General features: G+C 41.6%; 1 protein-coding gene across 1 annotated transcript in view; it reads right to left on the bottom strand.

Annotated features, from left to right (window-relative positions):
• Nucleotides 1-740: 740 nt before the first annotated feature.
• The window catches only part of LOC109636547 (glypican-5-like), a 37,260-nt gene continuing 11,440 nt past the window's right edge, over nucleotides 741-26,560 (bottom strand). The window contains exons 8-11 of the mRNA XM_020098316.2: nucleotides 21,553-21,673; nucleotides 16,816-16,957; nucleotides 5,483-5,592; nucleotides 741-4,387 (exon numbers count right to left, since the gene is read on the bottom strand). Of these exons, the coding sequence (XP_019953875.2) occupies nucleotides 4,292-4,387; nucleotides 5,483-5,592; nucleotides 16,816-16,957; nucleotides 21,553-21,673 (469 nt within the window). The 3' untranslated portion in view covers nucleotides 741-4,291. The remainder of the gene's footprint in view (nucleotides 4,388-5,482; nucleotides 5,593-16,815; nucleotides 16,958-21,552; nucleotides 21,674-26,560) is intronic.

The raw sequence follows: 26,560 nt of genomic DNA, 5'->3' as shown, positions 1-26,560 counted from the left end.
AAAATTCATTTAATATATTGAATATTATCTTTAACTTAAAAGCACCAACATCTCCGTCTTTCTCCCTCATGCTCCTCCCTCTACGTCTTTCTCTCTGTGGCAATTTGCATTCAGTGATGTCTTTATTTCCCATCATCCCCTGGCAGATTCCTGTGCCAGCCATGGCAACGTGTGCCAGCTCCCTGACCATGCCAATCCAATTACAGTAAGCTCCCAAAAAAGTGCCAGAGGCCAAAGAGCTGCCACTGCATTTACATATAATATACACACGGCTTCTGGTGGTTCCAAACTCCTGTGAGCTGAAACTTTCTGCAGCAGTCCTGATGTGGTGGGTGCTCGGTTGGTAAAATACACTGAAAATCAAAATGTTTAAAATGAAGTTAGAAAATACAAATGTTCTCATTTATATTTTGTGGGAATGTGTATTCTGCACAAGTCCAATGTTTTCCGCCATGTTAGTCACTTTGTTCTTGTTAGAAATGCAAAAACTACTGAACAGACTTCCACGAAACTCGGAAGGAAGGAAGGGACATGGTTCAGGAAAGAAATACCATTTTTAATTTTGAGGATTCAGTCAAGGAGGTGTATCCACGATCTTAAAAAAAATCCCTTTGCCGTTTTCAAACCTTAATTCGTACAGCGGATGAGGCTTCATTTATTTTGTGAGATCTTGTTTCACACCATGTTTCAGCATCTTCCACTGAGACCGTAACCAAATATACAAAAGACACGAGTACGAGTTTGATAACACACATTTATTATTAAAAGGTTATTAAACTGTTGATTTTTGACACAACAGAGCAGGACACATGTTACAGTAGTTTATTCATGTTCTAAATCAGAAATGTAGTTTGACATTAGAGTGTCGGGAGAGAAACCAAAGCTGATCACTGGTTCTTCCTAGCATCCTGGTGGCCCTGGACAGTATTACAACAAAATAAATTAGCAATGCTAAACTAAGGGAGCTGTTAGGGTACATGTAATGGTTTTATTTAACAATGACACGGCACAGCTCGCTCTGTGGCACACCAGCGTGTGGACAAACATCACGGCACCAGAGGAACAACAGGAAGTAAGTTCTGTGCTACTTCGGAATGAAAGATGTTGCTCAACCTCATGTACAAGTACACACACCACAAAGATTTCTCAACATTTAAAGGTTCAGTGAGATTAAGGTAAAATTGATCTATTGGTAGAAAATTGAATGTACAATAATCCTAGTGACGTTTCATCTAAATTGGACAAATTATTGTTTTATTTAGAATGGGCCCTTTATATTCAAATACTTTATATTTCACATCAGGAGGGGGGTCTTCTCTATGGAGGCTGCCATGTTATGACAACTGAAGCTTCCACAGGATCTCTGATTGAAAGGGTAGGGTGAGGTGAGGGGTATTCAGCTACAACATGCAACTTCACCACTAGATGTCACTGAATTGTACACACTGAACCTTTAAAGTCGTAGCTACCAAGTGACTCTGAGCATAGAATGACGTCTTATCTGTTTTATCCTCATTCTTCAGATGGTCAAATTACTCAAAACGGCTGTAATTGCTTATTTTATTTTATACAAAGCATATAAAAGATATGAAAATATATATTTTTTACATTTTAAAAATCTCTAAATCGCTGTCATTAGCCCACACTAGTGTTATTCCAGGTTGTTGAATAGTGTATATCCGTAGATTGTATATACCAACCTTTCACAGGTAACTATATCTGTGCAGTTTTGCGTGTTGTTGGTTTGCTTATGTACAAGGTCACATAGTAAAGGCTGGGAAAGATGGCGTGGCTCACTGGAGTCCAATATCTCATCTGAATAACGTTTAAACTATAATTAAACAATAGCTTGTGTTGGTTTGACAGATTATGTCGTGAAAGTCTCCCTCTACTTCACATGGTATCTGTTGCCTGGATACCTCTCAGCCCTGAGCTCTTTATGGCATTTGTAAAGGTGTCTCATCTGTCAGTTACATTCCTTTATAAATAACTGTCTCGGTTAAGTGTCAGTGAGACACTTTCAGGAGAGTTTTGCTCTTTTGTGGCACAAAATCAAAGACAAAAATGTCTGTAATTGAACCTGCGGTGTGAAACTTCAGACATCTGAGCCAGTTATTACAAGCAGCACAGTATGCACATGTATCTGACGAGTACCACAGCGTATTAGGGCCATGCTGAAGAAAAACTCATCTGAGGTTTGGAGCATAAAGTCGTACTATTACGAGAAAATCACAAAAATTCATTCGTAATTTTATGAGAATAAAGAGAAACATTTTTTTTAGGTTTCACTCCTTCTGGATCCAAAAACTCATCGTGAAACCCACTATTTTACTTTTCCTCCTCAACAAAAGAGGCAATTTCCAACAAGTCTGTCCGGTTTCTTCAGAATAGACAGTTTCTTGCACAATCTACTGATGAAAATGTGCCTGAAATATTAAGAATTATGTTATAAATTTATGAGACCTATAACAAAGTATAACCGAACAAGATGCTCCACGTTCCTCATTTTAACACAGGCAAAAGAATGTATGTTTTGATATTCCCCCTGCAAAATGATTATTCAAATTTGATTACAACTTCTCCTTGTTCAGGTAATATTACAACTTTATTTTAGCAATCCCGCAACAACTTTATTCTAACACGTCCCTAATATTCTGTAGTAGATAAAGAAATCTGTCACCAAGTGAAAGAAATGCACATTTAATAATTATTCCCTTTGTCTCTCCTGCTGGTGTGAGCCGTTTGGGGGGTGTAAGACTTCACAAAGGGCCGGAGGGACTTGATAATCCTAATTAACATGAATCACATTTGATTCACATGTATGGATCTGGGCTCTATTGTCTTCCCCCGGGGACAAGCTGATAAAACATGTATCAGCCTTTCCAACAGCATTCACTGAATCTTATTAAATCTCATATATATGATCTCAGTGAAGTTTTAATTCAAGCATTTGGAGCCCAGTCTCCCTTTGAATGACTGCGACAGCTCAGAGTTTAATAATAAATGACAATGAAATGTCAGATTACCTTTCACTGTTCAGGCAGATGATTGTTTCTGACTTTTAAATGATGGTGATATTCAGTCTTTTCTTCTTCTGGGTGTTTGGTTTATTTTCATTTCTAACAGAGCTTCCTTGAAGCTTGCAAGTGAAATTGAATTTGAAATGAAAGCCGTTCCCTTTAGTGCTTTTACATCTCTGCCCACTGTGCATCCACAGAAGAACAGTCTCTACCCATTTTTCTCAACAACTACTTTGAAAATGTTTATTCACCAAGAAGGTAAATTATGAGAGAACGTCTTGTGAGTAATGTTTGATGGAATTTAAATTCTAAAAAGAAGGTTATATGAAAAAAAAAAAAAGTCCTGAAGGGTTTCAGTGTGCACGGACTTGCCGGCCAAACAGTCAAATATTTCACGCTCCATGGTCTGAAGTATCTCATAATTGGTTGTTGCCTATTGAGAAAGTATAAGTACACATTAGTATTAATGAGCAGCCTGAGGCCAATGGATCAAAATGTAGTCGGAGGTCGCCTCGGTCTGGATCAAACTGGAACATGTTTAGAATGTTTGACTAATAGTTCTGACTTTTAGACGAATCGTAGGAAGTTGAGCATTAAAAAGTAGAAGAAGAGCTTGCTGCCGTCTTTGCCACTGACGATGTAATGTTTGAACCACGAGGACGCAGATCAACTGGTTCACTCACCAGATTAAATGTAAATAAAATGTAACGACGACATGAATCTTAGTTCAGACCACGGTCCAGACTATCAGGTGCCAAAGAGCCCGAATTCATCTCTGTGTTCTGAGTTTTCTTAAACTTTCACTGAAGTGCCTCCACTGTAAATATGCAGCTTGTTTAACTCTGTGAAGGTCAAAACCAAACCAAACGGCCTTTTGAGTCCAAGTCAGTCCGCTCTGCTCTATATTAATCTCTATTTACACATCAAGCCACAGTTACCTATAGAAACTCTTCATATAAATATATAATATATATATTTGTATTTACATCTTTCTTCAAAAAAAGTAACTAGTGCTGTGCAAACTACCTTAATAGAGTTAAATACAAATGCACACAAGTAGAGGTCAGTACAGGTAATATCAAAATGCTGTGCAACTGCAGCAAACCCACAGTCTGTGCCACAAGCTGGACCCCCCCCCCCCCCCCCTCGATCGGAGGGGTTTAGCTGTGCTTAGAAAAACTTCCAAACCACCACCACCACCAAACATACAGTCTGTGGTCGTCTCTCTGTCTCTTCTGTCTCTGTCCGTCCCAGGATCTGTCTCACGGCGGTCAGCGTGGTTCCCATGTCGACAGCAGGAGGAGCAGTGGGGTCACCAGGGTCAGAGGTTCGACGGTCATGATGTGAGCTGAGCTGCGGACGACCACCTGACAGGAGACACACAACACGGTAGAATGACAGAGGGAGAGAGTGAGGGGAGGTAAGAAGGAAGTGAAGTGAAAATTATAAATCAGATATTATTATTGTGTTAGCATATGATGTGAGCAAGTAATTGTGTGTATGGGTTTGAATATGTGTATCTAAAGAAGGACAATATGTCTCCACTCCCTCCAAACAAAGATTAAGACAAACTATTCAAAAAATTTGGCTCCTTTGTTTTATTTATGGTTAATTCTAATAAAGTTTGGGATCAAACTGTATCATGTCATCATACCTCAGTTACATTTCTTTGTCATAAGAGTTCAATAACAACATCTTTGGAATCACACCCAAATCTTTATTCTTTGGAAAGTTTATATCTGTCGATGTTTTGGATATTTTTCAATCCTTCATATCGGCACCGCCCCCTAAAGTCCATGTTGGCTGGGCTCCAGACAACAGGCAGTTATGGGACGTCACACTAAGACACTAATGGTGTTTCAAACTGTCGTATAAGAACTTACTCAGATGAGCGGCATCACAACCTGTCTGATACTTGATTGACAGACCAAACTTTAAGTTCACTTCACAGTGAGTAAGTAGAGCAGCTTGTTACAATGTTGTTCAAAAAATTTAAATTAAAAAAAAAATGTTTAACAGACACAGGTTTGGTGACAGAGACACAAACATCCATCACAAATTCTGCAGATGAGTCATTATGAAACGGTAAAGCTGTCGAAAACCTGTATTTCCAAATGACTCTCTCTCTCTCTCTCTCTCTCTCTCTCTCTCTCTCTCTCTCTCTCTCTGTGCTCACACGACCGGCCGCTCCTCTGCTGACTCACTTATGCTCAATCACGGATCTGCCTCCAGTCATTACAACGCTGGAAGAAATCTTGCACGACACAATTCAACACTCCAGCTTCTTCACTGCATTTTCACTCTTCCATCTCGGCAAAACAAACTCCCAGAGGTCACCTGGGATGTTTAACGTCACTGTTCTTTGTGTTATGAGAAGTGAAGGTGTAATTGGTCAGGACTTCAGGCTTCACCAGGTGACAGCAAGTCAACGGTGAATAAAAAATACGAGAGCAATGACTTACCTGTGGAGGTGAGAGGTGATGAGGAGGGATGGGGCGATGAAGAAGAGGAGGCCCAGCTTCGTTCTTTGTCTCTGGACTGTGACCACTGGCTGAATCACCCGTCTCATCACCTGAACAAATCAAGAAATCTGATGGTGAGGTGAAAACAGTATGAACAGATGTTTCATTATTTTATTTGATGAGTTCAGGGAACCTTGATGACCTCTGCCAAGGAGGTTGTGTTAAGGTTGTGCTTGGATTACACCAGGAAGGATGCTGGGGGATAAATCCATAAACCTTTTGGTGCAGATCAAGGTAAATGTGCAGATCCATTAACTTTGGACATTTAACTCCACAAGGTTTTTCTGGATTCTATATATGAAGAATCCTTCAACTTCAAGTGTCTGGAAATATCAAGTAAATGAGAAAAGAAGTTCAGTCATTTAAAGAAAAGCACTTTCTCTAAATAAGTCCATAAATTAAGGGAATCGAGATTTGTGTGAGCCGTTCTTGTTTTCGGTTTCATGATTGCACAGGATCTTGAATTATTTATGGCTCTTCTGTTGTTGTTTAGACCTGAAAGATTTATGGATTCAAACCATTTCACCCGACCCACCCACACAGCGTGAATACTGTCACACTCCTCCGCACACAGATGTGTGAAATGTTGCTTCATTTAATTGGCTTATGGCTGGACATCACCAGCAGCTTTAATATGCGTTTGTGTGTGTGTGTGTGTGTGTGTGTGTGTGGGCAGGACTCCAGGCCCCTTGTGGGAGGAACTCAGGTAAATGAGCAGATAAGGACAAGAGGGAGACACACTGTGCTGCCGGCTAACTATGCTCATGTGTACACACACACACACACACACACACACACACACACACACACACACACACACACAGTTGTGTCTCCACCAAGCTTTCAGAGGACATTGCACTGACCTACTTTCTTTTCTTTCTCTGAACCTAACCTTTATGACCTAAACCATAAACTTCACCTTCAACTGTACTAACTCAACAGGTTTAGATCCCCAGAACATGAGTAGCAACTGGATCACAGCCAGAGACGTTGTCATACTCACCTGTGCCGATCACAACCCCCGTGTACTATCCAGGCACACACATAAATACACACACCACCACACACACCTGCATGTGCAGATATCTGTTTCTGTCTCTTACAATACACATTGTCCTGCAGTACAATAGACAAAGAGCCTCTTTCAGTTGGTGAGGAACGAGGTGAGTTGGTTAACGTGCACAAACACGCACACACTGAGATAATGCAGACAAAGGAGGGAGGAAAACACCCATATAAAAATACACAAACACGAAAAAGCTAAATTCTTGCATGTATGAATCATGATGTGTGTATTGTTTTTGACAGTGTGTCTGATTCTGATCACTTGCTCAGAGCAGAATGTTTTTACTGATCAGACATCTGTCCTTTATTGTGAGCTCACTTGACAAACAGCCACATTGAGCAATATGGGTTCACAAAAACATTGTGTCACATCTGGTGTGAACCTGTTCAGAATCAGAACTGGTTCATATTATTTCTCCTCAGCAACAACAAGTGCAGAGCTACAAACTCATAAGTCAGTTTTATTACAATACCTCGGACTTCTCTCTCTTTCTGCTAAAACAGATTTTATTTTGCTCGTGCAATGACTGAGTGTAAATGACTATAGTCACAGACTGGAATTGCGTCTGCAGACGTGCAGATTGGGGTTAGTTCAGCTGAAGACTCAGAGCGAACGTCTGTCTCTGTGTGTCGGCCCTGCTGTGATACGCTAGTGGCCTGTCCAGGATGAGTCCTGCCTCAAAACCACTGTCTCCGGACCCCCCCCACGACCCTCGAATGATAATTGGTGGATGGATGAACAAAGAAGAAGGCAGCAAAACCGTGACTCCAGCACTAAAGCTGGCGTCTCACTGTAAATGAGTGTCACTGCACCTTCTGTTTGAAAAGCTGCTTAGTGTGCGTGTGTCTGTGTGTGTGTGTGTGTGTGTGTGTGTGTGTGTGTGTGTGTGTGTGTGTCTGCGTGCATTCTAAGCGGGTGGTAACAACCAGTCTCCTCCTACACGCCCTTCAGCATGTTTGTCTCTTAGCAACAATCCAGAACATGTCACACATGGCAGATTGTCTAATAAAGTCCATTCACATTCTCACGCACACACGCACACGCACACACACACACACGCACAGAAATGAGTGATGAACAATGTCACTGGTCATACACATGGGGTAGTTTAACCTTTACTGCAGTGTGTGTGTGTTTGCACAGGAGTGACATTTGAAGGATCATGTCTGTAACTTCCAGTGGCAGATTGTAGTATCCAGGTCAGAGCTACATCAGTGCAGCTAAAAGTCTTTTTTCTTCTCAATGACGTAAAGAATAAAAGCATGAAATCCGCTCCAGTCATTCACAGTTTGCGTCTCCGGAGGAGCTGATGTGACAGTTCACGAGGAGCGACACAAACAGTCAACGTGTACTGTAAACTGCTGAAAACATTCAGACGATGATTCATCATCGCAGCCTCTCAAACCTACACACGCCTCCTCACTGTGGCTGTTGGTTTAAAAACTGTTCCAGAATAACACGATAAAAAATGGAGCAGGACTCAGGTGAAGAATTACCCAGGGGTGACAGTCAGGTTCCCCAGCAGGTGGAGAGGGGCCATAAATCATCGCTGCCTCTCCAGTCTGTTGGGGATCTGGTAGTTTTATGTAAAAAGACAGACTTTGTTAAGAAAAACATGACAATTATAAATAAAATGTGTATTTCCAGTGACTGTAGTTACAAACTACAGCTATTTGTTAAGACCCTTCTGCATTGTTACTAAATAGATTTACCATTTACGTTAAGTGTGGCAAAGACCCCTCCCACCCTGGGTTTCCTGACACAGATCAGACGACAGCTGCTCACCGGTCACACATGTACTAACACACCGCACGGAGTCTTGGAACACGTAACGTTACTTTACGCTGAGTATTAATACCTTTAGGGAGAAAACATGTTTTTTGATCATCTTTAAATGTAGAATTAAACTTGTTTCCTGCAGTTTGTGCTGTGATGTGCAGCTCTGCTCATATTTTCCGTCCTCTCCACCACAAGCGCAATGCATGATGGTACACCGTGCTCTGTTAGTGACCATCGGCTGTACACTACTTTTCACGATGCATTGTGGGAAACATGAGCGCACTAAATAGGCAATAAGTACTACTTTGGTCCTGGACACAACTGGAACAGTACTTACTCACTAACCTTTTCCATCGTGATGTGTTTTAATAATATACATCGCAGAAAAAATTCCTCTTCCAAATCCGGTCATTCCGACCCAATCATTTACACATGCGGTTTTTTGATACTGAATAATGTTCAGCGGTCCTGATCTGTAACCAGCGCAGTATCCATTCCACAGGCTCAAACCCAAACCTCAGCAGAACTGTACGTCACTGTCTTTCATGCATTCCTCCAGTCTGCAGTCTGAAACTCAACCTCACTGACAACACAGCATCTTCCTGAGAGCACATGCACTGCTCAGTGTCGTTTGTTTGCGTGTCACACGTTAGTTATGCTTCGATCGCACACAACTGAATGAATGCATCAGGAAGTGGAGTTTCAGATGGTAACTGCAGGTCGTTCGCATATTTGTGTGTTGCTTTGTGTGTCTGTGAGGGTGCTCCTCACACACATCAGGCCTCTTAACATGCCTGAATTTTTCATCTTGGCCAATGTCCCATATTTCCAACAGGTTTTGTGGAAATCTGTGCTGTTTTTTCTGCGTTATAGGTGAAGTGGAGGTATTTACAGTGACTATACTGTTTGTACTGTGTGTTTGTTTACTTGCTCTGCCACTTTTGGGAGAAGGTTAGAATTAGGTTTAGTTGCGAGAATTAAAGACCATGGGGGGGGGGGGGGTTGTGTGTTTGTGTGAAATATGGTCCGATAGATCGAGCTGCATAATGATGGTGTCTGATATCAGATGCCTGTGGTGTATTGTACTGAGCTGTCACTTTAGGCCCCAATTATGCCCCATCTTGTTACTCTCCAATTTGTATATACATGTCATTTATACACACGCACACACACACACACACACACACACACACACACACACACACACGATACCAGGTGACCTTGAGAAGCCAGGATCGCTGGCAAGTGTACGTGTAGGCGTGTAAATGTATCCCTCGCTTTTCAAGCTGAATCAGTAATAAGCATTTCATTACTTCTGCCTCAGTTCCCTAGGGAGGGAACACACACACACACACACACACACACACACACACACACACACACACACACACACACACACACACCACAAAGCATGGTAAAAGGTAGATGTTGATGATACTATCTGCAATTCCAAATTATAAAACAATAGCAAAATGTAGAAAGAAAGAAAAGAACAGTGTGGCTCCTCGACACCTGATAAAGGCCGACCCTCCTTTATCACCAAGAGCTGTTGAATCTCGTTCTCTCTTCCAAGTTGACGTCTACGTGTATTGCACCAGTTTTTTTTATATATAAAGAGATATTTATAAATGTTTTCGTATTTTTCAGTTTTGGATCCGTCTCATGTTAGAAAAGCCATCATCGCACCCACCTGTGCCTGAAAACCAATATCCCGCTGTATTCTCACATGACTCGGGCAGGAACATCTGTGGAGATGCATCTGATTCTCTGATTATGTGTTCACCCAGGCGGCCCATCCAGATGACTTCAGGAGAATATCCAGAGTTCAGTACATTTCAGAAAGCAGCTTAATTGACCAAAAATGAAATGCAGTAACAATCAGCTAATCTAAAAGCTAGAGCTCGTTTCCAAACGATGCTATAGTAACACTTAGTGGTTTGACTTGAGCTGAAGCATCTTCCCAAGGTCGCACAGACGAGGTTAAGCACGGCCTCCAGTGGAATCATAAAACGTTTGGAGGAAGCCGGGGTGCATAATGCAGCGAGGGAGTGACTGTGATTGGAGGTGGATGAAAGGATGAACGTGGCTAGAGTGATTGGTTGAAGGTTGCACATCAGCGCAGGCCAATAGGGGACGTGGTCTGTGAAGTGTGTGGCATGTGAATGCTCATTTGAATACATGAGGAATGAAGCTGGTGAAAGGTAGACAAAGCAAGGGTGGCGTGGGCGGCGTTGGGGGGAGGGGGGAGGGGGGTTTCCTTAAAGAGGTTAAGCGTGAGAGTAACAGCATCAGTGCCGAGGATGAGTGCTAATAAGCAGATGAAATCTAATCAGATCTGTGCGAACAAACTCGCTCAGGTGTGGAGACAAGCTGCAGTCGGAGCAGAACGCTGCAAAGAGACGGGATGACGGGCAGATAGAGAACAGGAGCTGACAGCCAATAGAGGAGATGCTTGATAGAGGTGATGGGAACGGCCTGAGTGCACAGTCGCACATATTTATTCAGTGGATCCACATTGTGCTGGATTTCATGTGTAGTTCGGTTCTTTTCTCTCCGGATGTGTCGAACAGAACTGTGAGCTCCTCTGTCGCTTCGAACGAGAGTGAGAGCAAAGTGAATGTGTAATTCTTTAATGAGCCACAACTCCTGCCTCAAGGGTCTATCATTTTAACTCTGCTGCTTTTTAAACAGTCACACACACACATGTGCACACGGTCACACACACACAGCATGAGAATCATTTAAGACTTCTCACTGCAATTTCTCTTACCCCCCGTTGTGTTCTCCTTTATCCTTCATGTTATCCATTTGTGTGTGTGTGTGTGTGTGTGTGTGTGTGTGTGTGTACCAGGTCTAGTCAATAAACCCCAGGCTGTGAGGTCCGGGTAACAAACAAAACCCAAAGACAACAGGGTATGCATTAAAAAAACAGGAGCAGTTAAAGGGAAAAACAAGCCACCGAAAATCACAATTATCATCCATTTATTTATATTCTCTTTATCTGTTTTGTCAAATTAAGTCTGGTGGAAACAATCGCTGCCTGGATTTCAATAACTTTCTGCACCAGATGGCACACACTCAAATATTAATCCCTCAACATGACTGAGATTCCGTCAAAATGTTATTTTTACATTTTGTGGGTTCTTCCCTGAAAGATACCACGTCCTTCCTCAAAGTTTTGTGGAAATCCGTGCAGCTGTATTTGCGTAATCCTTCTTACAAACAAGCGAACATACAAACAGACGTAACGAGATGAAAACACGACCTACTGGAGGAGAGAAAAATGTACATTTGTAGTGTACACAGCAGGTTTAAATCTCAGGGGACAGGATTGCTCTGTTTTTGCAAACAACTATTGACTTAACGTGAAAAAGCTTCAGTCTGGATTTACAGAGTGAAGCTAGGAACATACCGACTGCATTGATAGCATGTTTTACACTCTAATGTCCTCCAGTGGAAGCATGTACACAGAAAACTACAGCATTTTATAGCACTGATCAATCCGATCCAAAGGCTCTCTGGGAACTTTTATAGCGACCAGTGCAGATTAGAGAACGCACCAGACTTTTTTATTGTTCTCCCTGGCTCCCTTTAGAGAGCGGTGGACGCTTACGAATGCAGATCAAACTGTCCTCGGGGCGGGGGGGCAACACGCTTGACGTCTGGAAAACACTGGCCTTCCCCTTTAAGATGGAATGGCTTCTAAAGGCTTTGTGAATCTGGCCCCAGGGAAGAGGGGGAGAGGCCGGCTCATGGAGCAGGGCAAAGACGATGGAGGGGAGATGGAGAGAAGCAGAAAACATGCTTCAGATGTGTGTAATACTATGCTGTACTGCTGTATTGTTAGTATTTGGTGCAGGTTTGTGATAAGAAGCAAACATTACAGGATATTTACTTCTAAGGAAACTATACTTAACCAGATTTGAATACCTATAGCCATTTTCAGACATAACTAATTTATCGTTCACACATTCAGAACGCAGCAGAGTCCAACACCTTCACAACAACAGGAAAATGTCCGCAACACTCAGATGTGGGACGGCGTCAAAACCATGCAGGAAGTAGGACACAGTATAAAAATACTTGTTTTAGTCAACACTCGGCTCAGGTACCGGTTTCATCCAAATTAGTTCTGTAACATCAAAGTTACAGTTAAAGTTAAAGTCAAACTGTGATTTCTTTTCCAGAAAATGTAATTTCACCACCCGAGTAGACCCGTATTGTAAAAAAAATGGTACAGTAGGTGGCGCAATGCAGCTAAATGTTTTCTGGGATCCGCCAGCAAACCGACAGAAGAAAATGCCAAAGTACAAACAGTAAACAAGAACCTTTTCTCCAGCTATCACTTAACCTGGGTGGCAGGAAATGTTTTGGAAAATGTCCCAAGCAACTTACTCGGACATTTGTATTCTCAAACCCGTATGAACTGTATGTCTGAAAACAGCTTATGTAACAGAGGACAAAGCACAATGTGCACAAATACATGGCCAGGAGAAACAGCGAACCACCTCTTTCTCTCCCCCACTCATCCTCTCTCCTCTTTTTTCACTGTCATCATATAGGTACCCATGGGAGGGCAGACCACCTGGTAACCATGGTTACAGGGGCAGAATGCCCCTCGTGAGAACACATCCACACATCGTCTCTCCTACACATTTGCACAAATACTTCAAATCCTGTACTTGGTGCAGATACCAAATATGAAGACAGACCGGCCCATTGTCCTGAAGTCTGTGGTGGTTCCAGGAAAAAAGAGGGTTTGGTGCTTCCCAGCCGGTGTTAGTGGTTGTGAAGTGACTCATGGATACCTTGAGGTTATCACGTCCCCACCTCTGTATCCACCACATCAGTTTATAACGTCGCAATTATGGTGACATAGTTCATTTTGTTAGAAGACAAGAGAAGAGAAGGCTGTGATTACATTTACATTATTGACGTTGTGGGACCTGGATATGTCTGGGGAGACAGAGATCGGAGGAAGGGCAGTTGAAGAAGGGACTGCGCTGCTCCGAGGAGAGAAAAAATCAATCGGTTTAATCTCGGTGAATTCCAGAGGAAGGGAGGGTGAGAGATGACTAAACGAAGGAAGAGGACAGAAAGAGACGGGGGAAGAATTCTCCTCCTGCAAAATAATAACTAACAAAGTGTCTTTAATAGCATCTGTGACATGTGCAAATTATCTCGCTTAATAAAACTTAACTTAATAAAAAAGTCATCTTGCATCTACTCAACTGTTCATCTTATCAGCTTCACACTTCACATGCTTTTTGTTAATGGCCCAAGTGAAGTGAAGCGTTGAAGTTTGTGCGATTTGGAGAAATATTAAAACAATTTGAAACAGGCAGTAGTCTGGGGGGTGGGGCTATGGACTGAGTTGAACATGTCGACGTCGTTAGAATCTGACTCTACACTTCCTGACATGGAACAGGAAGTGTAGCCTTATATGGTGTTAATGGGGCGTTAATTATACTAACCCTCATATAGTGGTATACTGAAGTTTAAAGTGAATCTGACGTGGCATGTTCGTACACAATGTAAGAGAAGTTTAGAAAAGTGTACGAAAATATTCTTGCATGAAGAGAGAATACAGTGTTTTTAGTTTTCTTCCCAACCTGCTCACATCCGCCGCCCAGAGATAAAAAAAAAAATGTGTGTGTGTGTTAAAGAAAACAGAGGGTCAATGATAAAGACGTTAAAAGTCAAGAAGCAGAACGCTACTGGATCCACTTCAGTCAGTCAGACAGAACGAGGCCATCTATAAAACTCACTGGATTACAGAGCACTGCTCGAAAACACACATGCACACTGACATCTTACAAATAAAGCACATGTCAGACACACACCCACAAAAAAAGGACCATAAACATTAATCTGTGCATCACTCTTACAGGCAAAGCATTTTTTCTTCTGCTCGTCCTCGTCTTGAATCATAATCTCTAGATTTCAGTGATTCACATATAGAGCAGTGGTTTGTCTGCAGGATTCTAAAGAGACAGAGCATAGATCTGCAGATTCAGTGGCAGATATTTCAGAGAAATGTGATTGGCTGCATTTATTCATTTGATGGCATTTTATTCTTGCATTAACTATTGATTTAATGTTGCCCACATGCATAAAAAACAAATAATTCTGATAAAAATGTCACGCCGTGCACTGTACCTCCATGATTTGTGCGGTCTGCTTGATACTTTTTCAGCTTCAGTGCACGTGAGGCTCGTTTATATGCATAGAGATGCCAACGAGCAGATAGACGTGCAGAAAATCTGATTTTGGCGCTCTTTATTGTGATTCTTTCTTCAGGAATTCATTGCCACTTGAGAGACACGATCCCAAGGCGCCGCCACCAGCTCGCTAAATCATAACCAGCAATTTTCTCCGCAAATAGCCAATGTACAGGTTTTGAGCCGAGAGGGAGGCGTGAGCTTCTGCCGACCTGACACATCAAGGTTAGTGGAAAGGGTATGACGAATGTACCAACGGATACCTGACTCCTAGAGCTGGGAAATAAGAGTGTGATAAAGGGCGAGAAACATTTCAGAGTAAATATGCCAAGGAGAGGTGTTGGAAATGTCATGTCTTGTAGAATGAACACACCTTCCCACAAGCCATCTGTGTTTTAAGAATAATATGAATGTGCAAATAAAAGTTCAGCCTTTAGAGGACATATTCTGCTTTTTCAGTTTTTCTTTCCTCTGGTGTGTTATGTGTTTGTGTATGTAAAAGTTCTGCAAAGTTAAAAAGCCCACGGGGGAGCTCCTCCCCTCCACAGAAAACACTGAGGCTCCCGAAACACCTCGTCAGTAGTCCGGCCACGCCCCCTAACAGAAGTCAGGTAAAACGAGGGCGGAGGCTGATATTTCCTTCATGCCCTGGAGACCGTTGACCAATCACACCAGAGTGGGTCAGCTGACCAATCAGAGCAGACTGGGCTTCATCAGAAAGGGGAGTCTTTAAAGAGACAGGAGCTAAAACCAAGTGTTTCTGACAGAGGCTGAAAAGAGGAGCTGCAGCAACGGACAGTTTGAGGAAAGTGACGTGTTTTCTGAACATTGGAGAATGAAAACCTTGATATGAGAAGAATATGTGTGATTAATTAATTAATGACGGTGAGAAAATGGTGTATGATTGATGGGTGTGACAAATGAAGTCAAAGTAATAATCAAGAGTTTTATTTATCATCGTCTAATTTACAGTGTTTCCTTACGTTTGTGAAAGCAAATGTCCAGTGGCCCAGTGCTGCTGCGGAGCCTGCTGCAGTTCAGCATCATAATGAATTAACAAGCTACAGTGTAGTCATGCTTTACATCGGGGAACTCCAGCAGCGATGAGGACAGTAATTTCCCCTCGACAGTGACCTTTGACCCCGTTACATCCTGACCTGGGGGCAGAGATCCCATCGCTCCGTGACATCAGAGAGCGACGCGATCTATCATCATGGGTAACAAGGTGATGATGCGGAAGAGTTTCAAAACTATGACAATAGACCACTTCCAACGACGGAAGCCATTCTGCACAACCACCACCACACAAAGCATCAATGACAAATACTGCTATGACATTTATGATGTTATTGATTTGACCTGGAGCTAATTGGCTCGGGTCGCCACCAGTGTGACCGCAGCAGCTCCGGTCGCATACTTTGGTGTCATGGAAAGTTCCGTCACCATAAAGGTGTTGGGGGTCTGACGTGTTAATCAACCTATGTGTTTTTCCAGCTAAAGATAAACACAAACATTGAGTGTAAAGCACAGAGAGGAGCGTGTGGCTGCAGCAGTTCAGCCTTTCAGGACATTGATATTCAACAGCAGAGCTGGATCTGTTTGCTCTTAATTTTTGCAAACACGGTCACTACAGCAGATAAAACACGAGCTGTACAAGAACCAGAACGAGTTTGAACCTGATTACAGAATTAGCTTCTTGCTATAAGCAATGGAGTCATGCATTGAGGTGATTATCGCTAAAAGGACTGATTTGTTTTAGATAATTCTGTAGTTGTGTTTTTAACTACAGCTACAGGTGTGGAGACATTTCAGTAATTTCCACGATGTGTTACTTGTTTAGTTGTATGTTGTTCTATCCATCCTCAAAAACATCTAATTCCCAATGAGAACACGAACTTGACCAAAAAAGCTCATTCTTGTCAAAGTTGATTAACACCTCCCCACTGTGGGATGGCCTGAAGGCTCCTGGGGTCCCCCCCGATCTCTCTGCGTCAGACGTGTATTATTTATAAGCAGAAGCCCAGTGAATAAAAATACTTATAGTTTATTTTTTATTTTTAGGACAACCTGGTTGTTAGAGCATTCTTTATTTATCCCGGCTGAGGGAAAATAAACTGCTGAGAGCAGCAGAAAGAGATGGAAAAGTGTGTCTGTGTGTGTCTGTGTGTGTCTGTGACTGTGTGTGTGTGTCTGTGTGTTAGACTCACCATCCTCCTTGCCAGATGCTTCGCAGCCATCTTCATCATCGCAGTCGCTCCCACTGCCCCGCTCGTTCTGTGCGCTCCCTCCCTCCTCTTCCTCCGCTCTTCCTCTGGTTTTACTCGCCCAGCCGAGCTCCACTAACAGCTCCTGAACACACAAACACACACATTTAAAAACACGTCTCACACACAAATTGAATAAAAAGATGTTTCCCCCGTTTCAAGTCTTCAGGCTAAGCTCGGCCCACGAGCTAACGCTTCCTGGGGAGAGGTGGACTAAGTTTAAGAGTGGTTTTTATCTTCTCATCCAACACTCAGCAATAAAGTTTGTCCACTAAAATCTAAAGATTTCAAGCTGCCACAACAAAAGCCTGTGATCACAAACACGGAAACACTGACCAACAACAAAAATACACAGACACACACTCAGGTCAGCAGGCGGACTAAAGGGTAATTGAGGTCACAATGTCTCTGTGTGAATCCATACTCTGTTACTGCTGAGTTAAGTCACAGCTTGGATGCTGTAGCATGTTACATCATTACCCTGGAAATGGAAATATTACATCCTGTAAAAACATCCAAAACATCAACGTATAATAAAAAAAAAAAAAAGCAAATATGTTGAATAAGAGTTTTATTTAAATCCAGGTTTGTGGAATCTTACAAAAAAATTTAACATTTTGTCAAAGTTTGAAACTAAAATAACAAAAGTGGAGTTATTGGTGATTCACTTAAACACAGCGACAGCAACACATAATTGGTTCCCAGCATGATGAATGTGTTACTGTAGAGAGTTAAGGTGGGTGATACATAAATTCCAGCTGAAGTCAGTGATAAGGCAAATAGCCACAAGTTTTTTTTAAAAGGAAGAAGATGTATTATACTGACATTTATGTTATTTTATTTTGCCGGGAGATAAAGTTTTTATATATACAGAGAGGGAGATGTCACAGAAGTTTTCTAACGTCTTTATTAGTGATTTATTTTACCTCAAACAGAGGATTTAATTATTAGAACCATTGTGTTAGATCTCATTGTCATTCAGGAAAAGGGCCGTTAGACAAAATCCTTTACTAAAATACAACTGCATCGCAAATCTAATCTTTTTAACAAATAAGCTGCCAGTATAAACTCTGGATAATGTCCAAGTGAGATATACATGAGGATAAAGTCCAAAAAATAACCACGAGCGAGCGAGTGGGTGTGATAGTGACATTTCTGACATGTGGCACAAAACTGCTAAAGACGAAGAAAAAAAAAGAAGTATCCAGGATGAAAAAGAGACGAGTATTAATGGCTCTAATTTATGTGCATGTTACCACAACACAATCAGCTGTTCTGCTGCTTCACTGTTGACAATCCAGGAAAGAACAAAACAGAAAATGGATCTAAAACTGGCAAAGACCTCCACCGATTGCTTTTTTTTCACGTAAAATACCGAGCAGGGATTCCTTCTTCCTAATGTTAATGGTATAATTCACTGCCAGAGATGGCTGGTGGACATAAGGGCGGACATCTGGCCTCTGCCGTACAGTAGGTGAGGGGCAGCCATGGAAACAAGGGTAACCAAGGTTATTCTCCGACAGCGTGTCCACGGGGACGCGGAGACAGACACTGTGTGGTGATTCACCATCGTGTCGTTCGACTGCAAATGAGGGCTGAGGGAGGAGACAAATACATTACAGCCATGTTTCCACCTGGGCTGTGTTTCCTTAATCAAGTGGAAAGGTTCGGATATAAACAGATATTGGGGTCGAGGTGTTGCTTCATTAACTACAGCAGTTATTGTTGTTTTTCTTTTAGCAGCATTACACAAAAACTACAGAACAGATTCACATGAAGCCTGGAAACATGAGACGTGCCAGGAATAAAAACTTCTTAAATGTTGGTTCATATCAGAACAAAAGAGATCCAGGATTTTTTTCCCAATTCAACAATGCTATTTATTTAATTTGACATTTTCACAGCTCTCCAGGGGAATCATTTGTGGATCTTAGATGAAATAAACACACATTTAAGGGAGTGATATCTCTGAGTGTGTCTAATTTGTGCAGCTTGATTGAATTCGAGGACTCTTGTGCATTAGCAGAGGTAGGAGCTGTATTCAGGGCCATTCTTGGCATCTTGTTTTACAAATCATAGAATAATAGATTAAGTCCAACGACAGCAATCTTGAAATTGAATGTTTCTCAAATTTGTTTTTACATTATCTGCATTACTTGTTGAGTAATTTCCATTCGATTACTGCACCCTGCCAAGAAACTAGATTAATAATATTTTACAGGCGAAACAAAGTTGCAGCGTTCTAGCTGAGTCGTGCTCGGCCGTGTTGTCATTTACCGTCACTTCAGAGAAAAAAGGTGGATGAGTAATGCTGCGTCCACGGCCCTCTCAGGGTTGATTAGGCTCTTCCTGATTGGCTGAGCGTGTTCATAGAAATTTTAATTGCCCCATTAGTGGGCGAAGCCTGCGTGAAACATAACCCACTGCTGCAAAGGTCTAATTAACATGTAATACAAATTAGGACAGTGAGAGATAAGAGGAGATGGAGAGAAGATTTAAATTCCAAGGATGCTTCTTTGTTCCGTTTCACATTTTCTCCCTCATCTCATCCTGGGAGTACGAGAGTGTAAAAGGCGAACATGACTGTCGAGAATCGTAATTAATAAATGGAGAGCGTTAATGTGCCTCGGATGAACAGCTTCCCCCGCCGAGAAACCCCTGATGAAGCAACTCACATGAAGGAAGCACAGAGCCTGTCTCAGACTTCCAGAAGTGACGGTTAACTAAGATTTGTTTGTGTGCACAGACCTGAATCTATCTTTTTATCCATCTATCTATCCCAGAAATCTGGATGTATATGGAAAGCATATCTTTATGCATGTTTTATTTTGAAAAGTTGCGAACTTATACAAAATCTGAGCAAAAAAAAAAAAGAATCCTGATCGGTGGCACACATCAGCTTTATTTCAAATAAACCTGGTAGGATGAACACTAAGTTTTCTACCTTCACTCTCTGACAGACTGTTTATGTAACCTACGTTCAGCACACACAGAAAAGAGTGACAGGATATTGCGGAACAGTTTGAGGATGACTCACTAACGACATGGAATAACTCTGAAGTAGCTGAGGAGAAGTAACACAGAACAAGAGATCAGAACATTCCAAACAGGAAAGAAACATAAAACACAGTTTGCAATGCAGATGAGCTGTTATATCTGGTTCATGCTGTGGCCTGGGAGCATAACAATCTACCTCACGTGAATTACAAATCCAAAACACTGATCTTTGCAATCCTCAGTGTTTGAGCATGTGTTGGTGCACGCGTGATCTTTAAGATTTGACTTTCTTTTTAAATCGACCGGACACGCACACGTTACGTTGAATTAATGGGGCCGGAGAAAGCAGATCCTGCACATAAATGATTACAGGGCTCATGTGTAGCGTGTGTTTGTGAACATGGCACGAGGGGATGCTGACTCTGCACATCCTCCATGTAAATGTAACGTGATTAATGGACCCAGGGTCTAAATTAGATGAAGCACCAAGAGCTTCTACAGCAAACCAGAAATATAACCCAAGTCCCATCTCGTGATTTTACATAAATATTCCATTACAACCAAAAACACGCATGTAAACAGAATTCATCAGGTTTTCTTCACCGAGTGATTTTTACTCTCGAGCTTGCAACAGAGCACTGATCTGGTTTGACATCAAAACATATTTTCCTCATCAACATGCCTGACGTGTCAGTTTGGATGGAGCCTGGAAAGATCCAGATACATTTCGGATTGAATGCGAATAAAAGGATATTGATTTTTATATTTCTACAATAAGGACGAGACGATTGCATGTTGGATTGTTTGGCCTCGGCGTGTTCATTTCATGGTTACGGCTAATTTGGTTTTACAGTAGAATTTGTTGAAACAATAATAAATATCTTGTCCTGCAGTGAAACACTCATGGTTCTGAATGATGAATTATTGTGAACAACCCTGATCACAGATTACCTTCATGTGATTTTATGAATCACCACATTACCACACTGGCCCGAGCTTTGAAGGTGCTGCATAAATCTGGTTTAATTGATGAATAATTCATTTGCTATTGCATGTTATTAGCCACATCTGCTGCTGACATTTTAACTTTATTGGATTAGGCAGCGCTGCGCATAAGAGGTTGAGGAAAACGACAAACACACGTTACCCAGCAGACCCCTGCAGCGAGCTTCAGCAGCTGTATTACACCTACATCACACTTTAGACATTAATATTTTATTGTTATAATAACATCCGAAGATCAAACCAACAATAGCATCATTATTTGGATATGAATAATTCTATCCAGTAGCATCGTTCCTGCAGAATTCTAACCAGCTCCATATTATGGTCAAGGTGAGCACAGGAGATATTAATGCTCTGTAGCAGAGACGTACCCAAAACACAGGTTTACAGCAGAGGCTGTGGTGAATATCCAGCGTAATGACACCAATAACTTAGGTTTACATTTGTCGTCCGAGTGCTCAATGTACGGTAACTTAAGAAAATCATGCAAAACAAGAAAACGTCAAATGAAATCGCTGCTTATACAAACACATCTATATAATAACTCAACAAATCTCTATGTGGCTCAAATATCACGAGAACCAGTCATCATATCAACTCCTCACTGGGCATGTGTATCGATAAGGATCCATGGACGTGCATTGTTAAGTTTGGTGCAACTTGGACAAGTGTTTTTACCTGTGTGAGCTGCTCCAGCCTCTGTTTGGCCCCCTTCAGGACAGGGTCTGTATTACGGACGGTCATCTCTGGGTTTTCCCTTTGGGCCTTTAAAGTGCTGCCGACCACACGACCTGCATAACTACAGAATGAGAGAACGTGAGAAGCACTGGTACGTCCCGTGTGTGTGTGTGTTTTGACATTTTTTACTGAATTCTTGATTCTATTTTATTCTTCAAATGCAAAAAATATTCTTTTGTCTAATTTACTTTCAAGTTTGTAAGAATTCGTCGCTTAAGAGTAAAATTACTGTATCGTTTCTTCCTGCTTTAATTGTGCTGAGTGCATTTACTGCCAATTAAAACTTTACATACAATAAAATTTGGTTTATGGGGCCTTCAATATCTACTGCGCAACAACTGTGTCTAAAGAAGAATCTGCAATGAAAGTGTTTTCACTTTACTTTTGAGCAACATCACAAACGCATGACTTTATAATTTTCTTTAGTTCTGCGTTCCAAATAACTTGAATATAACGAGTTCATACAAAACTTTTTAAAGATGATTGATTGGGTGGAGCAGTGGAAAGCAAAAGTAATCACTGAAAGAAAATACAGGGATGGTTCCTTCTGTCGTCAACTTTAAGTCAGTAGCACATCATTTTGTCTGTGTCTGTGTGTGTGTGTGTGTGTGTGTGTGTGTGTGTGTGTGGTGGGGGGGGCTGCAGAGTGAGAGGATCAAAAGGAAGATGAAGTGAGAGAAAAGCAAAAGAGGAGAATCATCAGTTCATGACTCATATCTTTCCATGTTTCCAAGTTCCAAACCAGCTCTGCTAGCTAATACAACCAACCACTGACTAACCGCCGAGTCCACGCCCTCCAAAACACAAACACACTCTGGCTATGGCAACGAGGGAACAGAGAACTGGTGGGTGGATTTAAAATGACTAAACTAATCTGAAAAGACACTGAGGTCTTCCTCACCCAGCTGGTCTGAATTCAGATCCATCAGAGGCTTCGCTCAACAAGTTTCACAAATGTTAGTTTTATTCTCACACAGAGAGTTTCTCCTGATAAAAGGTCTGGTTCAGCTTCGTCTGGTCTTTAATGTTAATACACGGTGGCCGAGACGACACAAGCAACGGAAACACAATCACAAAGGATGTGAGGCACAACAGACGTTGTACAATGAGCAGTCATTCGTGAAAACCCAGTCAAAATGTGATGCTTGTCTACTTGAGGTGTTACGGTACATTTTCAGACATTATGAAAGTTGAATCTTCACTTTACTTTCCCCAAACTAAGTGGAAATCACCATCATTGATCTGTTTTGGTTCCAATGCCTCAGACATTAACTGCAACTCTGAGGAATATCATTAATTCTTATTTTCTGTATTCTTTTATAGCTGAGACAAATCGCTGTATTTAGAAAATACTACTTGTAATTATAAAAGGTGTTAATGTGGTTTGTCTACTTGGCTTTAAGCGAAAAAGAAGAAATTGTAGTTGCTGACTCCACCAGTGTGGACGTAGATTAGAGGGAGAGACATGTTTTATTTAGAAGACACAGATTAACTTGATTTATTTTGATTCATTGCTCAGTGTTAAATATTCATTCATTTACAGCACAGATGCAGCATTATGTGTTAAAAGTATTGTGCGACTTTATATCCCAAAGGTGTTTCGCAGGCAAACTTCACACAATTTAAAATCATCTCATGATCTGCAGTGCTACGCGAACCACTTCATAATAACCCTGAACCTACCACTCATGGTAATCCGAGGAAATTCAAATTAATATTTGTGGTCTGCTGTTTGAACATGGCTGTGTAGTGTAAGTTGAAGCACAGACATTATCCTGGGAGGTTAACCCCCAACGTCACCGGTCTCAACCACCAATCGTATTTGCATTGCCACAAAAACAATGGGATGATTTCAAACACAGTCACCATGGAAACTGCCTACATCAACTCACCAAGAAACAGCAAAAGATCATAAAGGTACAAAGAATTGAATACTGCTCTTACCACGTCTGGGATTAGAGAGTAGTGATCCACACACATGCACAAAACAATGATTGAGTATTATGATAACAGGATAGTGGTGTGTGTGATCACAGGCTCAGCAGATCGACCCTCTGGACCGATTTATAAAAATCTAAGGCAAAAACACGACAAGGAAAGAAGATGAAAATAAGTTAAAGGGGAGGAGGAGTCTGAACAAGGAGGATTGTGAAAAATAAATAAATATAAGCTCAATTAAAAACCACAGCCTGTAGCCGAGGGGAAATCCCAAGATTCCACCGACTCCAGCAAAGATTTTAGCGATCAATGTCAACACCGCACATCTAATGAATTTGCCACGGGCACAAACACTGTCAACACCTACCTAACAAAGACGTTTTCCTTTATTGCCATGATCTTTGGGTAATGTGCTCTTCTTCATTAGTAACATTGCAGCTGAGAGCGACAAGCAACGGATTTGACTTTGAAGTTTGCCGTTTTACCGCAAAAACCCTGTCTACAATTAGACACGCCAAAATAAACTATTCAGAGATTGTTACAAATCATTACAGGGAGGTTTGAGCTAATTGTTAAGAGAACCCTGAAAGTTATAGAGGGCTATAAAATATTTGCCTCCGCGCTGTTGACATGCTGTTCTCTCGGTGAGGGTCGCCCCCCGGCCGTTATTGATCAGCCATTCCAGGGTGGGTGACAGGTAGGACAACACTGGAGGTCAAAGCAATCTCGGCTGCAAATGTAGAGGGATCATATGAGCTCATTTCCACGACTATGCAAGATGAAATGGAGGATCAATTATTTATATACTCACTTCTGTAGTGACTGGTGCAATAGAAGGGTCAAGAAATGATGCATGTTGTTGAAGTCATTACCTCTGACATCTTTACAGGGTTTTAAGCACAAGAGCAGTTAGGGTTGAACAGGTGACTGTATTGTGGGGCATATTAATGTTCACATTCTGCAGTGCTTTCTATTGCTTGTTCTTTAATTTGCCCTGAATGGCAGGTGTAGTGTTGACTAAAGAAATCGTCACTGAGCCAAACCGATATTGATTTTTGGGAGCAAACCTTCCGATACATACATTGGTCGTGATTTAAAATAAACTGTAAGTGATTCCTGAGACTCTTACGACAAAGAATTGAGGCTTGATACTTTACAAGCAAATATATTGAACTTGAATCACAGTTTAATCTGTAAAATAAATGTTTATATCAGCAAATACAGATTATGTTTGTGAATGGCTCATTATCTGACGATTTAACGGACGAACGCTGAATCAAATCTTCAGTTCTGGATGATAAACCTCACCTTGTGTATTTTCTGTGTATTTTCACGTGATTCACTTTACATTCAGGTGCAGCGCATGATTTCCACAGCCTCTTCACCTCTAAGCATTTCTCATGCTGGATATATTGGAAAGTGTCAGTGCTGTGAATGAGTTATTGGCCACTCTGCAGAGCATCGGGCTGCTCCGACTGTTTGACACTGCAGATGATAATGTTGCAGAAAGTAGCTGTAGATGACACAGAGGAGTGTGACTGTGAGAGACACACCAGCACCACCACGACAGTGCTGCTCTGCTGCCCTCGGTTACGGCAAGGTAGCTAACGGTAACGCACATGGATCCTTTCTTCTGTCTCATCCCTGCACCAAACGTTTATGGCGACTGTAGCATTAACTCACAAATGACGACTATTTCTATTAATTTTGAAAAAGAGATGCAACATTTTCAGGTTGGTGTAAAACTGCTGTATATTTGGTCGAAGACACTTGAGGTTCATTTCTTAAAGAACCCAGCTCCTCAAAGTTTTGGTTGATGGAAACTTCAGAGTCTGATAGGGATCATACCCACAAAACCTCAAGGAGCTCCACTAACACCCTGATTCTAAAAAGACATTTCACCAAGATCCTGTTAGATCCTGAGAGATTTCTTCAGGTGTTCGACTTCAAAAGTGCAGCATCTGAGGATTGACGGCAACATTTCAGAGCTAAAGAGGCTTCCATCAAAAAAAAAACTGAGCTATAAGAACAGACAGATTTGTCTTTGACTCTTCTTTGCACATTAGATGGCAGAAGATATCGAGCACCAACATTATTTGTATGACCACACATTAGATTCTGCTTTCAACAATTGCACAAAGTTTTCAAACACTGACTTTCAAACTTTCGAACCCTTTTTTCAGTTTTGGAACATTGGTATGATATTTATTCCATTGGACATAAAACTTTGTATCCTGTGGACGTCAGACATCTGAATGTACCAGGTGAACTCAAACTTGAATCCCTGAGCCTGAGCTGTCGATCATGTGTGATCCTTCTTCAATCCCTGTTTTTTAAAAGCATTTCCCTGACGAGGGACATATTCCTTCATTAAACAAAACAAAAAAAAAGAGTGTGGCAGGTCTTCAGTGGTGGGTGCAGCGTAACAGGATAATATGTGATAAAATGTCTCCCTCTTATGGAAAAACTCAGCCATTACAGGTCTTACTGGCTTCATTGAATTCAAGCTACAGAAGGTATGTTTTATATAAACACAGAAAAACACGTAACTACAAATTAACTTTCTTTGCACTGTAATTTCCCTGAGACGGAGGGACTTCATCCTGCCAGAAGAAGTAGGATCTCGTCATCCTTCACTGCATTTTGCCGCCTTTCTCTACCTCACACGTACACGCACTGCCACCAACACAGACATTTGTAAGTGAAGTGGGTCAGAGGGCGGAGGAGAGGAATTGTGGGGTCTGAATAGAAGGATGGAGCGATGAATGGATGGCTGAATTAATGAGTGGATAGATGGATGGATGGATGGATGCAGGAGAGAGGAAGATGTAAAGAGGTCGGAGAGCCACAGACTGGCAGCGCTCCAACACGGGCCAAGTGCAACATCCTCAAAGAAAAGTTTCACCACAGCACAGACAGTGACAGTCTGAGGGCCCATGAATATTTTAGGAGTTCAATTCAAGTAGTAAATGAAAATATACATTGATGCTGTTGTGACATTTATACAACA

Source organism: Paralichthys olivaceus, chromosome 3 (assembly GCF_024713975.1).
Source record: "Paralichthys olivaceus isolate ysfri-2021 chromosome 3, ASM2471397v2, whole genome shotgun sequence".
NCBI classification, from domain to species: Eukaryota; Metazoa; Chordata; class Actinopteri; order Pleuronectiformes; family Paralichthyidae; genus Paralichthys; species Paralichthys olivaceus.
Note: the sequence above shows the minus strand (reverse complement) of the source record. Positions and strands in the feature narration are given on the sequence as shown.